The sequence below is a fragment of the Schistocerca americana genome, chromosome 1 (genome assembly GCF_021461395.2).
Source record: "Schistocerca americana isolate TAMUIC-IGC-003095 chromosome 1, iqSchAmer2.1, whole genome shotgun sequence".
In the NCBI taxonomy this organism is placed as follows: domain Eukaryota; kingdom Metazoa; phylum Arthropoda; class Insecta; order Orthoptera; family Acrididae; genus Schistocerca; species Schistocerca americana.
Genome location: NC_060119.1, coordinates 1,117,018,867 through 1,117,029,828, shown reverse-complemented (window position 1 = coordinate 1,117,029,828; position 10,962 = coordinate 1,117,018,867). Strand labels below are relative to the sequence as shown.

The 10,962-nt window shown below is 40.6% G+C and overlaps 1 protein-coding gene across 1 annotated transcript; it reads left to right on the top strand.

Moving 5' to 3' along the window:
* Nucleotides 1-3,444: 3,444 nt before the first annotated feature.
* LOC124550843 (protein ALP1-like) lies at nt 3,445-5,676 on the top strand. The gene is made up of 2 exons (XM_047125573.1): nt 3,445-3,566; nt 4,550-5,676. The coding sequence occupies exons 1-2, from the start codon at nt 3,451-3,453 to the stop codon at nt 5,433-5,435; spliced, it is 1,002 nt and encodes a 333-aa protein (XP_046981529.1). The 5' UTR covers nt 3,445-3,450; the 3' UTR covers nt 5,436-5,676.
* Nucleotides 5,677-10,962: the final 5,286 nt, after the last annotated feature.

Genomic DNA, 10,962 nt, shown 5'->3' with positions numbered 1-10,962 from the left:
GCGTGTGGAGAGCGGAAAGAATAATTGTTTGAATGCATCTGTGCGTGCAGTGATTATTCTAATCTTATTCTCACGATCCCTGTGTGAGCGATACGTAGGGGTTGTTCCATATTCCTAGGGTAATTATTTAAAGCCGGTTCTTGAAACTTCGTTAAAAGATTCTCTCGGTATACTTTACGTCTATCTTCAAGGGTCTTCCAGTTCAGTTCCTTCAGTATCTCTGTGACACTCTCCCCCAAATTAAACAATCGTGTGACCGTTCGTGCTTTCCTTCTCTGTACCCCTTGCTAGTCCAATCTGGTACGGATCCCACACACTTGAGCAGTATTCTAGAACCGATTGCACGAGTGATTTGTAAGCAATCTCCTTTGTAGATTGATTGCGTTTTTCGAGTATTCTGACGAATAAGCCAAAGTCTACCACCTGCTTTACCTGTGACTGAATCTATGTGATAATTCTATTTCATATCCCTGCAAAGTGTTACACGCAGGTATTTGTATGAGCTGGCTGATTCCAAAAGTGGCTCATTGATATTATAGTCGTAGGATACTACGTTTTTTCCGTTTAGTGGAATGCAAAATTTTACATTTGTTAACATTTAAAGCAAGTTGTCAATCTCTGCATAACTTTGAGATCTTAAGAAGATTTGACTGAATATTTATGGAGCTTCTTTAGATAGTACTTCATTGTAGATAAATGTGTCAACTGCGAGAAGCCTGATTTTACTATCAATATTGTCTGCATGGTCATTAATATACAATACGAACATAGCGGGTGCCAAGACATTTCCCTGGGGCACACCTGATGTCACTTCTTCATGCCACGATGACTCTCCATCACAGATAACACGCTGTGTCCCCCATACCAAACAGTTCACAACCAGTAACAAATTTCACTATGTTCATATTTTTGACAATAAGCGTGAGTGTGGCACTGAGTTTTTCGGAAATCAAGAAATACAGAATCTTTCAGTATGTCATGTGAGAAAAGTACGAGTTGGGTTTCAAAAAAATGGTTCAAATGGCTCTGAGCACTATGGGACTCAACTGCTGAGGTCATTAGTCCCCTAGAACTTAGAACTAGTTAAACCTAACGAACCTAAGGACATCACAAACATCCATGCCCGAGGCAGGATTCGAACCTGCGACCGTAGCGGTCCTGCGGTTCCAGACTGCAGCGCCTTTAACCGCACGGCCACTTCGGCCGGCAGTTGGGTTTCACATGATCGATGTTTTCGTAATTCTGAGTATATTAGTCATTCATTCTTTTCACTGATAACACCTGTGGGAGCATCTGTATAAAAAGTCACCTGAACTCCGGCGCATTCAGTTCAGAGAGGAAACATTCGATTGTTTTGACATCGTTATTGTTGGCTGCACCCTGTTGTCACTCCAATATATACTTCTTATTTACTGCCAGTAATCAGGTTTCAGTTCAGTTTTTTGTCCACGTTAAGAATCAGCGTTTACTTAAAGTAAACTTTATGAATGGATCAGAATGCGGAAAGGCTCAGTGGCGTGGTAATGGAAAAATCGTATGGCTGGATAAAATGTGATCCTCAAGATAATCTCAATGCGATATACAGTATCATATTCCGAAACTTTATTGATTAAAAACACTCTAACACAATGAGAGAACGATGACAAACATTTCTTACGAAGAAAATACTTTGGACACGTGACAGTATAAGCTTAAAAACAGGCGATTAAGTCACCAAATAATTTAAAAATCGTATGTCATATGCTTTCTGTTCGCATCATCTCACCATTTACTAAAAGCTAATTATCCGAGATGGGTTCATATCAGCGTGAAGAGAGAGACAGAGCTTCAATAAATTTATTTATCCGTGATTGGTACAGAGCAGCGGAAAGAGAGAGACTGTTCTTCAGTAAATTTAAATAGAAAAGTATTTTTCATTTTTTTAAACGTAAATTTTAAAGTAACACCAATAGCCTTTAAAAGCAACCAAAAATTCCGCCACAACGAAAAACGCCTTTGTTCTAATGTTGTACACCCAAATCCTGTATCATGTCAGTGACACTCTCTCACCTATTTCTCGATAGTACAAAAGTGATAATCTTCTTTGAATTTCGCGATGCGTTCCGTTAATCCCATCTGGTAAGGATCCTACACCACACAGCAGTACTCCAAAAGTGGACGGGCAAGCGTGGTGTAGGCAGCCTCTGTAGTAGATCTATTGCATCTTATTAAGTGTCCTGCCAGTAAAACGCTGTCTTTGGTCCGCCTTCCCCACAACATTTTCTACGTACGTTCCAATTTCAGTTGTTCCTAATTGTAATTCCTAGGTATTTAGTTGGATTTACAGCCTTTAGATTTGACTGATTTATCCTATAACCGAAGTTTAACGGATTCCTTTTAGTACTCATGTGGATGACCTCACACTTTTCATTATTTAGGATCAACTACTAATTTTCGCACCATACGGATATCTTTTCTAAATCGTTTTGCAAGTTGTTTTGAACTTCTAATGATTTAACTAGACAATAAACGACAGCATCATCTGCAAACAACCTAAGACTGCTGCTCAGAATGTCCCTAAATCGCGTAGGAACGGTAGAGGACCTACAAAAAAAAACAACCTTGGGGAACGCCAGAAATCACTTCTGTTTTACTCAATGACTTTCTGTCAGTTACTACGTACTGTGCCCTCTCTGACAGGAAATCACGAAATCAGACACATAACTGAGACGATATTCCATAAGCACACAATTTGACTACAAGCCGCTTGTGAAGTACAGTGTCCATTTCTTTCAAATGCTCTTTCGAGTTCGTTGCTGTCTCTGACAGAATTACAATGTCATCGGCAAACCTAAAACTTTTTATTTCTTCTCCGAGGACTTTAATTCTTATTCCAGATTTTTCTTGGGTTTCCTTTACAGCTTACTCTATGTACAGACTGAGTAACACCAGGATAGGCTTCAACCCTCGATCACCCCCTTTTCAACCACTGCTTCCCTTTCATGCCCCTCGACTCGTGTAATTGCCGTCTGATTTCTGTAAAAATTGTGAAAAGCTTTTCGCTCCCTGTATTTTACCCTGCTACCTTTAGAATTTCAAAGAGAATCCGAGTCAACATTGGCAGAAGCTTTCTCTAAGTCTACAAATTCTATAAACGTTGGTTTACCCTTCCTTAAGGCTAGGCGCGCACAGGCGATTTTTCAGTCGGCGCGACTGAACAATCGCTGTCGCGGAAGTACATTGTGGTGCGCACACAGCGGCAGGAAAATCGCAACTACTCTCAGTACCAGCATGGATTTCATCGAAACAGCTTGTTTGGTGGCGCTTTTACTACGAAAAAGAGCGAGAAAACAGCGCAAATGTCGTTACTGGGTGCATCCGATTGTAAGTCAAAGACTGGTGAAAGGGCAGTTTTACAAATTACACGAAGAGTTACAAAATCACCAAAATAAATTCTTTCAATACTATCGAATGAGTAAGAATAGTTTTGATACACTGCTTCAGACAGTAGGACCGAATATAACAAAACAAGATACGACATGGAGGAAGTGTATACCACCTGAGGAGCGCTTATCAGTGACTTTGAGGTGAGCACACATTATTTCATTCAACAGTTTTTATTGCCCTTTTACATTATTGATTAGATACATCAAGAGAATCGTTTCATTCAACAATTGTTGTTGCCATTTTACATTACTGATCAGATACATCAAGAAAATCACTACTGCAAGTCGAAACTGGCGATCTTGTTTCATTAGAGAACTGCAAAACCATGTTGCGCATAGAGGTTTCTGTGGTCTTGTTGCGGTTGTCTGGAGAGGGGCACACGAACAAATTTTGTGGAGGTTCCGTTTCATTTAGGACATTTGAAGAATACGGTTGAACGAATGAAGATGCTGGAGAGTAAGTTGCTTGAGTGGTGTTATAAGTCGCTTGAGTTGTGTTATAGCACATGTTCGGATGCTGTGGAAAAATCGGTGAAAGCTGATAATATCTGGCATTCCTCATCACATTCAGTATTTCTATTTTCGCGTAATGTTTCTGTTCTTCGTTTAACTTCGCCAGCATGGGGACAAGCATTAATGCAAAATTCTTATCCTCGTTAACTTCTTCTTTTTGTCTGTCTTGTAATATATTTAATAGAGATTCCTCGTAGGACGTAACCTTCTTGGCCTCTCTTTTCGTAGGATGTCGTACTTTTTTGCTCTGTGCAGTATCGTTGCTGTTTTGTGAAGACAAACTGGGGGGAGAAACTACTTCCTTGTTTCCTGTGCTACTGGGCATGATTTCGATGTTGCTGGTGGTCGGTCTGTCTTCCATCTGAGGGAGCAGAAATAACATTGCATCGAAGTATAGATATTTCCTCCGTTTTCTTGCAGCCTCGCCAGACGACGATTTTTTCTGTGATGCCAGTTCTCTCGCGAAGCAGTCCTTCAGATTTTTCCACTTCCTTTGAATTTCTTTACCTGTCATAAATGAAATTATCACTGTATATAATTTATTGTAAGTATTTACCTTAATACTTCTATGAGTAAATATTAATGCTGTTACTGAATATTATTTCTTCCAGATACCTTGCGACTGGAAATAGCTTTCGCTCATTACACTACGAATATCTACTGGGGGCCACTACAATCAGAGAAATTGTGAAGGATACATGCGAGCAGTTGTGGCAATGTCTAAAGCCTATTCATATGGCAGAAAAAACTGAAGATGATTGGAAGATTATTGCCAAACAGTTTTTAGACAGAACTGACTTTCCAAATTGCATTGGTGCTGTGGATGGGAAACATGTGAGACTGAAGAAGCCTGCTGACAGTGGCTCAGAGTTTTATAATTACAAAAATTATTTTTCGACAATACTTTTGGCCGTAGTGGACGCTGACTATTGTTTCACTGTGATAGACGTGGGCTCGTACGGAGCCAATGGGGATTCTAATGTGTTCAAGAAATCCAACTTCTATCAAAAACTGAAATCTAATCAGTTAAACATTCCAAATCCTCAAAAATTACCACAAGACGAGGAAGGAGAGCCTCAACCTTTTAATTTTGTAGGAGATGAAGCATTTGCACTGTCTAGACATATTCTGCGGCCGTACTCGAGGAAAAACCTGACAATGAAACAGCGTGTTTTTAATTATAGACATTGTCGTGCTCGTAGAATGGTGGAATGTACTTTGGGGATTTTGGCTAACAAATGGAGAATATTTCATCGACCTATGGATGTGGATGTTGGTTTTTCAGACATAATAATAAAAGCATGTTGTATTCTGCATAATTTCGTAAGACGAAATGACGGTGTACGAACTGAGGACGAGTCGTACGAATGCCTTCTGAAAGCCTGTGAGCCTGTAGGAATAAGAGCTGATGCGTGTGGTATGCAGATACGGGATTATTTTGCAAACTACTTTGTGACTCCACAAGGATCAGTATCTTGGCAATATGAAAAAATTTAAATTGTTGTAACTGTGATGTCTACATGAATGAATAAAATAAGTGAACCATGAAATACCTTTGTTAGTCTTTTCTGGTCCAGGCAGTTCAGTCCAGTTCCGAATTAGGCTGCAGCATACTTCTCCCCATAGTTTCTCTTTCAAATTTCGATCACTGTATTCTTTTAATTTCTTGTTGTAGAGAGCTGGTCGCTTTTCTACTTCTGCAATTAGTCTTTCTGAATCGACAACACAACCTACAATGTCATCCGCAGCGCAACTCCCGTTATCAGACATGCTGCTGGCGCACTGAACTTGTGTGTATGCAACACAGAGCGAGAGCGACTCACAGAAATCACGTCGCTAGTGCGCGCGGGCCCATTCCAGTGCCTGTGAATCATTCCACACCTGCGACAATCGCGTCGCGAGTGAAATAGGGACGGTTGCGTCTTTTAAATCGCCGCTACTTTTTTGTCGCACGTGCGCGCGCTCCTATTCGAGCCACTGTGTTTCATTCTTGCGACAAATAAATCGCGCGACGGAAAATCGCCAGTGCGCGCCTAGCCTAACCTACTTTCTAAGATATGTCGTGGGGTCATTGTTGCCTCGCGTGTTCCTACATTTCTACGGAATCCACACCGATCTTTCCCGAGGTCGGCTTCTACCAGTTTTTCCATTCTTGTGTAAGGAATTCATGTTAGTATTTTGCAACTATGACGATAGTTCGGTAATTTTCACACTTCTCAGCAACTGCTTACTTTGGAATTGGAGTTATAACATTCTCCTTTATGTCTGAGAGTATTCCGCCTGTCTCATACATCCTGCACATGGAAGAGTTTGTACTCTCCCAAGGCTGTCAGTAGTTCTGACAGAACGTTGTCCACTCCCGGGGTCTTCCTTCGACTTTTCGCATTCTTCTCGCAGTATCGTATCCCCCATCTCATCCTCGTCCGAGTCTTCTTCCATTTCTATAATATTGCCTTCAAGTTCGTCTTCCTTGCCTAGACCCTCCACCATTCGGCTTTGCCTTCTTTACTTCGGACTGGTTTTACATCTAAGCTCTTGATATTCGTACAGCTGCATCTCTTTTCCTCGAAGGCCTCATTAATTTTCCTGTAGGCGCTATCTATCATTCCCCAGTGAAACTATGCTTCTAAATCCTTACATTTGTCCTCTCGCCATTCCTGCGTGGCCATTTTGAAGTTCCTATCAATCTGCTTTTTTAAAATGTTTGGATTCCCTTTCGCATGCTTCATTTTTATATTTTTCTCATTTCATCATTTAAATTCAATATCTCTTGCGTTACCCAGGGATTTCTACTAGGCCTTGTGTTTTTACGTATTTCATCCTCCGCTGTCTTCACTATTTCATCTCTTAAAGCTACCCATTAATGTTCTACAATATTCCTTTCTTCTGTTCTTGTCAACCGTTGCCTAAAGTTCCCTCTGAAAATCTTAACAACCTCTTTCGACTTATCCAGGTCCCATTTCCTGATTTCCTACCTTTTTGTAATTTCTTCTTGACATAACCAGAGAAATTTTTCTCCGTACCTTAAGCAGGAAACTAAGTTCAGCACAGCGCACATCGATTTTGGTACCTCCTGTGAGTTATAAAACTTAGTATCAATAGAGGGCTCTAAACATATAATGTAACATCGAAATCGACTGAAAATAAAGAAAGACCAATAAATGCAGCTAAAGAATAACCTCTACCAAATAAAGAGTTCATGTATGCCTGAACGAATGTGCCAGGAGGGGACGTCGATACTTGGTCTCGATAGTGTTCTCATACGCCTTTTAATTATTTTTGGCCGGAATTACACTTTGAAGAAGCGTTCTGATTTCAAGTTTAAACTGTGTACTGGGCCATGGCGCGTACAGAGGTATAATTTCCTGAACAATACGTAATAGCAAGACACCTCAATAGTGAAGTGAAAATTTGCCGTCTGCCACAGATTTCTACCCATTATCACCAAACTAACGCCTTCGGGAGAGTAAACATAACGGTCACTAAATAGTTGCAGCGACTTGAAACTGTGTGGTTATTGTTGTATTTTGTCAATTGCAAAACTCAATTCTCTTCATGCTATAAAATGTTTCAAATTCAGCAACTTACAACTACCAGCAGGAAAATAAAATTACTTGTCAGTCCTCTAATGACTTCGTTGTCGACGGGACGTTAAACACTAACTACGTACTTGTCAGTTCCAAAGTAACATCCGTTTATGCATGAACAGAGTAAAGTATTCTGATAGTCTGTAAAAATCGACAAACAAATCCAGTTTTTCTTATTAATAACGGATGTGGCATATCTTAATAACAACGTGAAATGAACGAGCAGTTGGTCTGGATGAGTCGATGACGGGCAAAATTGTTACTTACAGAATCTTAACAACAATCACCAACAACGAAATAATAATACAGCAGAAAATAAACAGTGCTTCGTTTCTGTACAGAAAAGGAATAAAATGACACAGATGTCGTGTATTAGTGGCGCAGCTAACGATCCCAATCTACGTACTCCAGTCTTTCGTGATAACGAACCGTGAGTCAATGGAACACGCATCTTATTAATATGTCCAGTGTGAGTGACTAATCCTACATCGGAACCGACGCAGTTTAGTAGTTGCTGTGGAGATATGAGCGATCTTTGACAACAGTTTCAGTTATTGTAGACGCCACCACCTATTTAAAGCTTCATTTGAGGCTCCATTAAAATGACAGAATATTTAGCAATTTGTTGCCGATTGACGCATGTATACATTATGCGAAACAAAAGTGTATCAAACATGTTTATAAAAGAAAGATAACTGCAGACGGACAATGATGAGTTAGTGACAAAGGATACCACGTGTCGAGTTTAATTTAAACTACTGTTTCCTGAAGACACGCATAAGAATTAGTATTATTTTAACAGTGACGCTCATAGAGGAAAGATACTGTTTCCTAATACGATGATGCAGTTGCTGAAAGATTCAAAGAAAGGTTGAGTATCATTTCACGATCAGAGCCAGTGGCAGGCATAAAACTTAATCAGAAATTCTACCAAACGCTTTCTCTGAAAATTATTTTGAGTAGTTGGCTCAGGAGCTCATTCAAAGTGTAAATGGTCGCGAAAACAGGCTTGGCCTGGTAGCAACAAATAATCCTGAGCAAATGAGAGTCATGACGAATAGAGGTCGTTGTAGCGATACTGACTGCCATGACACCCAATGATGATGATGATGATGATGAGGGCCCATACTCCTTGACAGAGCGTAGGGGACGACGCGGGAGATCCGCACCGCCGTGCTAGCGGAGGTGGTTTGCCATTGCCTTCCTCCGACCGTAATGGGGATGATTGATAATGGTGAGGACGACACAACAACACCCAGTCATCTCGATGGCACGTGAAAATCCCTGACCCCGCCGGGAATCGAACCCGGGACCCCGTACTCAGGAAGGGGAACGCTACCGCGAGACCACGAGCAAACCCACCAAAAATAAACGTAAAATACAATTATTTATGTAAAAAAGCAGATAAAAATTCGCTTGTCGTCTTCCCAAGAGACAGTTTCCATTCCTTGGAACTAATTATGTAAGCGTAGAATAGATGTGGCTTGAACTGAGGAAACGTTTCGACAGCAATTGAGAGACGTATACCAAATAAATTAATAAGAGACGAAACTGACCGCCGTGTTACACAACACAGGTCAGAATACTGTTGCAGAAGTAACGAAAAAACATGAAAAAAAACGCAAAATTTCCAAGATTTCTGAAGTATTAAGGAAGCTGTGCTTCACCATTAAACAGTTCGATGGGCAAATTTGCTGCCAGCTATGCAGACTTTTCTTTGATTGGAAAGCGATCAATATGTGTTTCCGCCAAGAAGGTGAGAATGTGTGCAATAAGCTTATTTGGCCTTTTGTCGCTAATAAAGAAAATGGACTGCCGGAGTGCTACATTTATTTTGTACCTCATTAATTACATTTACTTCACGAACGTATCAAAGCTTATACGAAGAGATCTCTATGGTAAGAAAACTCCGGAGCAATTAAAGTCAAGCTTCTACATGCACAAACTAGTTTTCGTCGAAAAAGATTCTGATACGGAGAAAAAAATGCCTAACACACACTCACACACAAATTATCAAAAGGATAATGGTAGCTCCAGGCAGCAACGTCAGTGTGATAAGTGTTCAGTGACATGAACCATTTATGGCTTAGGCTAGACACAAACTGTCAATGTGGATAAACCAGAATTATGCATTCGTTGTTATTTGAAGTTTGCAACGACTTTTACCAAAAAATTAAAGGCAACAAAAATTCGTTGAAAAATGTAACTAGCAATAGTACATACAATTTTTAATGTTAACGAACTGTTTTATTGTGTTCACCTTCAGTCCACAGCTCAGCGAATCCTTTCGCCAGGCAATGTTTATTAAGTTTGCCAATTTAATCTGGCAACCCTAGGCAAATCACAATCAACATCTTCAAGGCGCGATAGCGATGATAATCTTATCGATGACAGTGCCACAAAAGAGGAAGGGCTAAGGTCCCAAGTTCGAGTCTCGGTCCGGCACACAGTTTTAATCTGCCAGGAAGTTTCATATCAACGCACACTCCGCTGCGGAGTGTAAATCTCATTATGCCACAAAAGAGGAGTTTCTAAATAAGTTAATAGTTTTTCGAAATTCCTTCACCAAGGAAGACGAAGTAAATATTTCAGAATTCTAATCAAGAACAGCTGAAGAACGTGAGTAACTTAGAAGCAGGTATTCTTGGTGTAGTGAAACAACTCAAATCACTTAATTAATGCAAGTCTTACAGTCCAGATTGATTACCAATTAGGTTGTTACAGAGAATGCTGATATAATAGCTCCACAATAGGAATAATATACCGGGTGATCAAAAAGCCAGTATAAATTTGAAAACTTAATAAACCACGGAATAATGTAGATAGAGAGGTAAAAATTGACACGCATGCTTGGAATGACATGGGGTTTTATTAGAACAAAAAAAAAACAAAGTTCACAAAATGTCCGACAGAGTGCGCTGGACAGAAAAACTGCTACCGCGACGGGTGAGAGGTACGCCGATATGTTGCAGAGTCGCATCGTCCCCAGCCTGGCTGATAAACACCTGCTGGAACGTACGATGTTTATGCAGGATGGCGCTCCACCCCATATTGCTAGACGCGTGAAAGATCTGCGCGCGTCGTTTGGTGATGATCGTGTGCTCAGCCGCCACTTTCGTCATCCTTGGCCTCCCAGGTCCCCAGACCTCAGTCCGTGCGGTTATTGGCTTTGGGGTTACCTGACGTCGCAAGTGTATCGCGATCGACCGACATTTCTAGGGATGCTGAAGGACAACATCCGACTCCAATGCCTCACCATAACTCCGGACATGCTTTACAGTGCTGTTCACAATATTATTCCTCGTCTACAGCTATGGTTGAGGAATGATGGTGGACATATTGAGCATTTCCTGTAAAGAACATCATCTTTGCTTTGTCTTACTTTGCTATGCTAATTATTGCTATTCTGATCAGATGAAGCGCCCTCTGTCGGACAT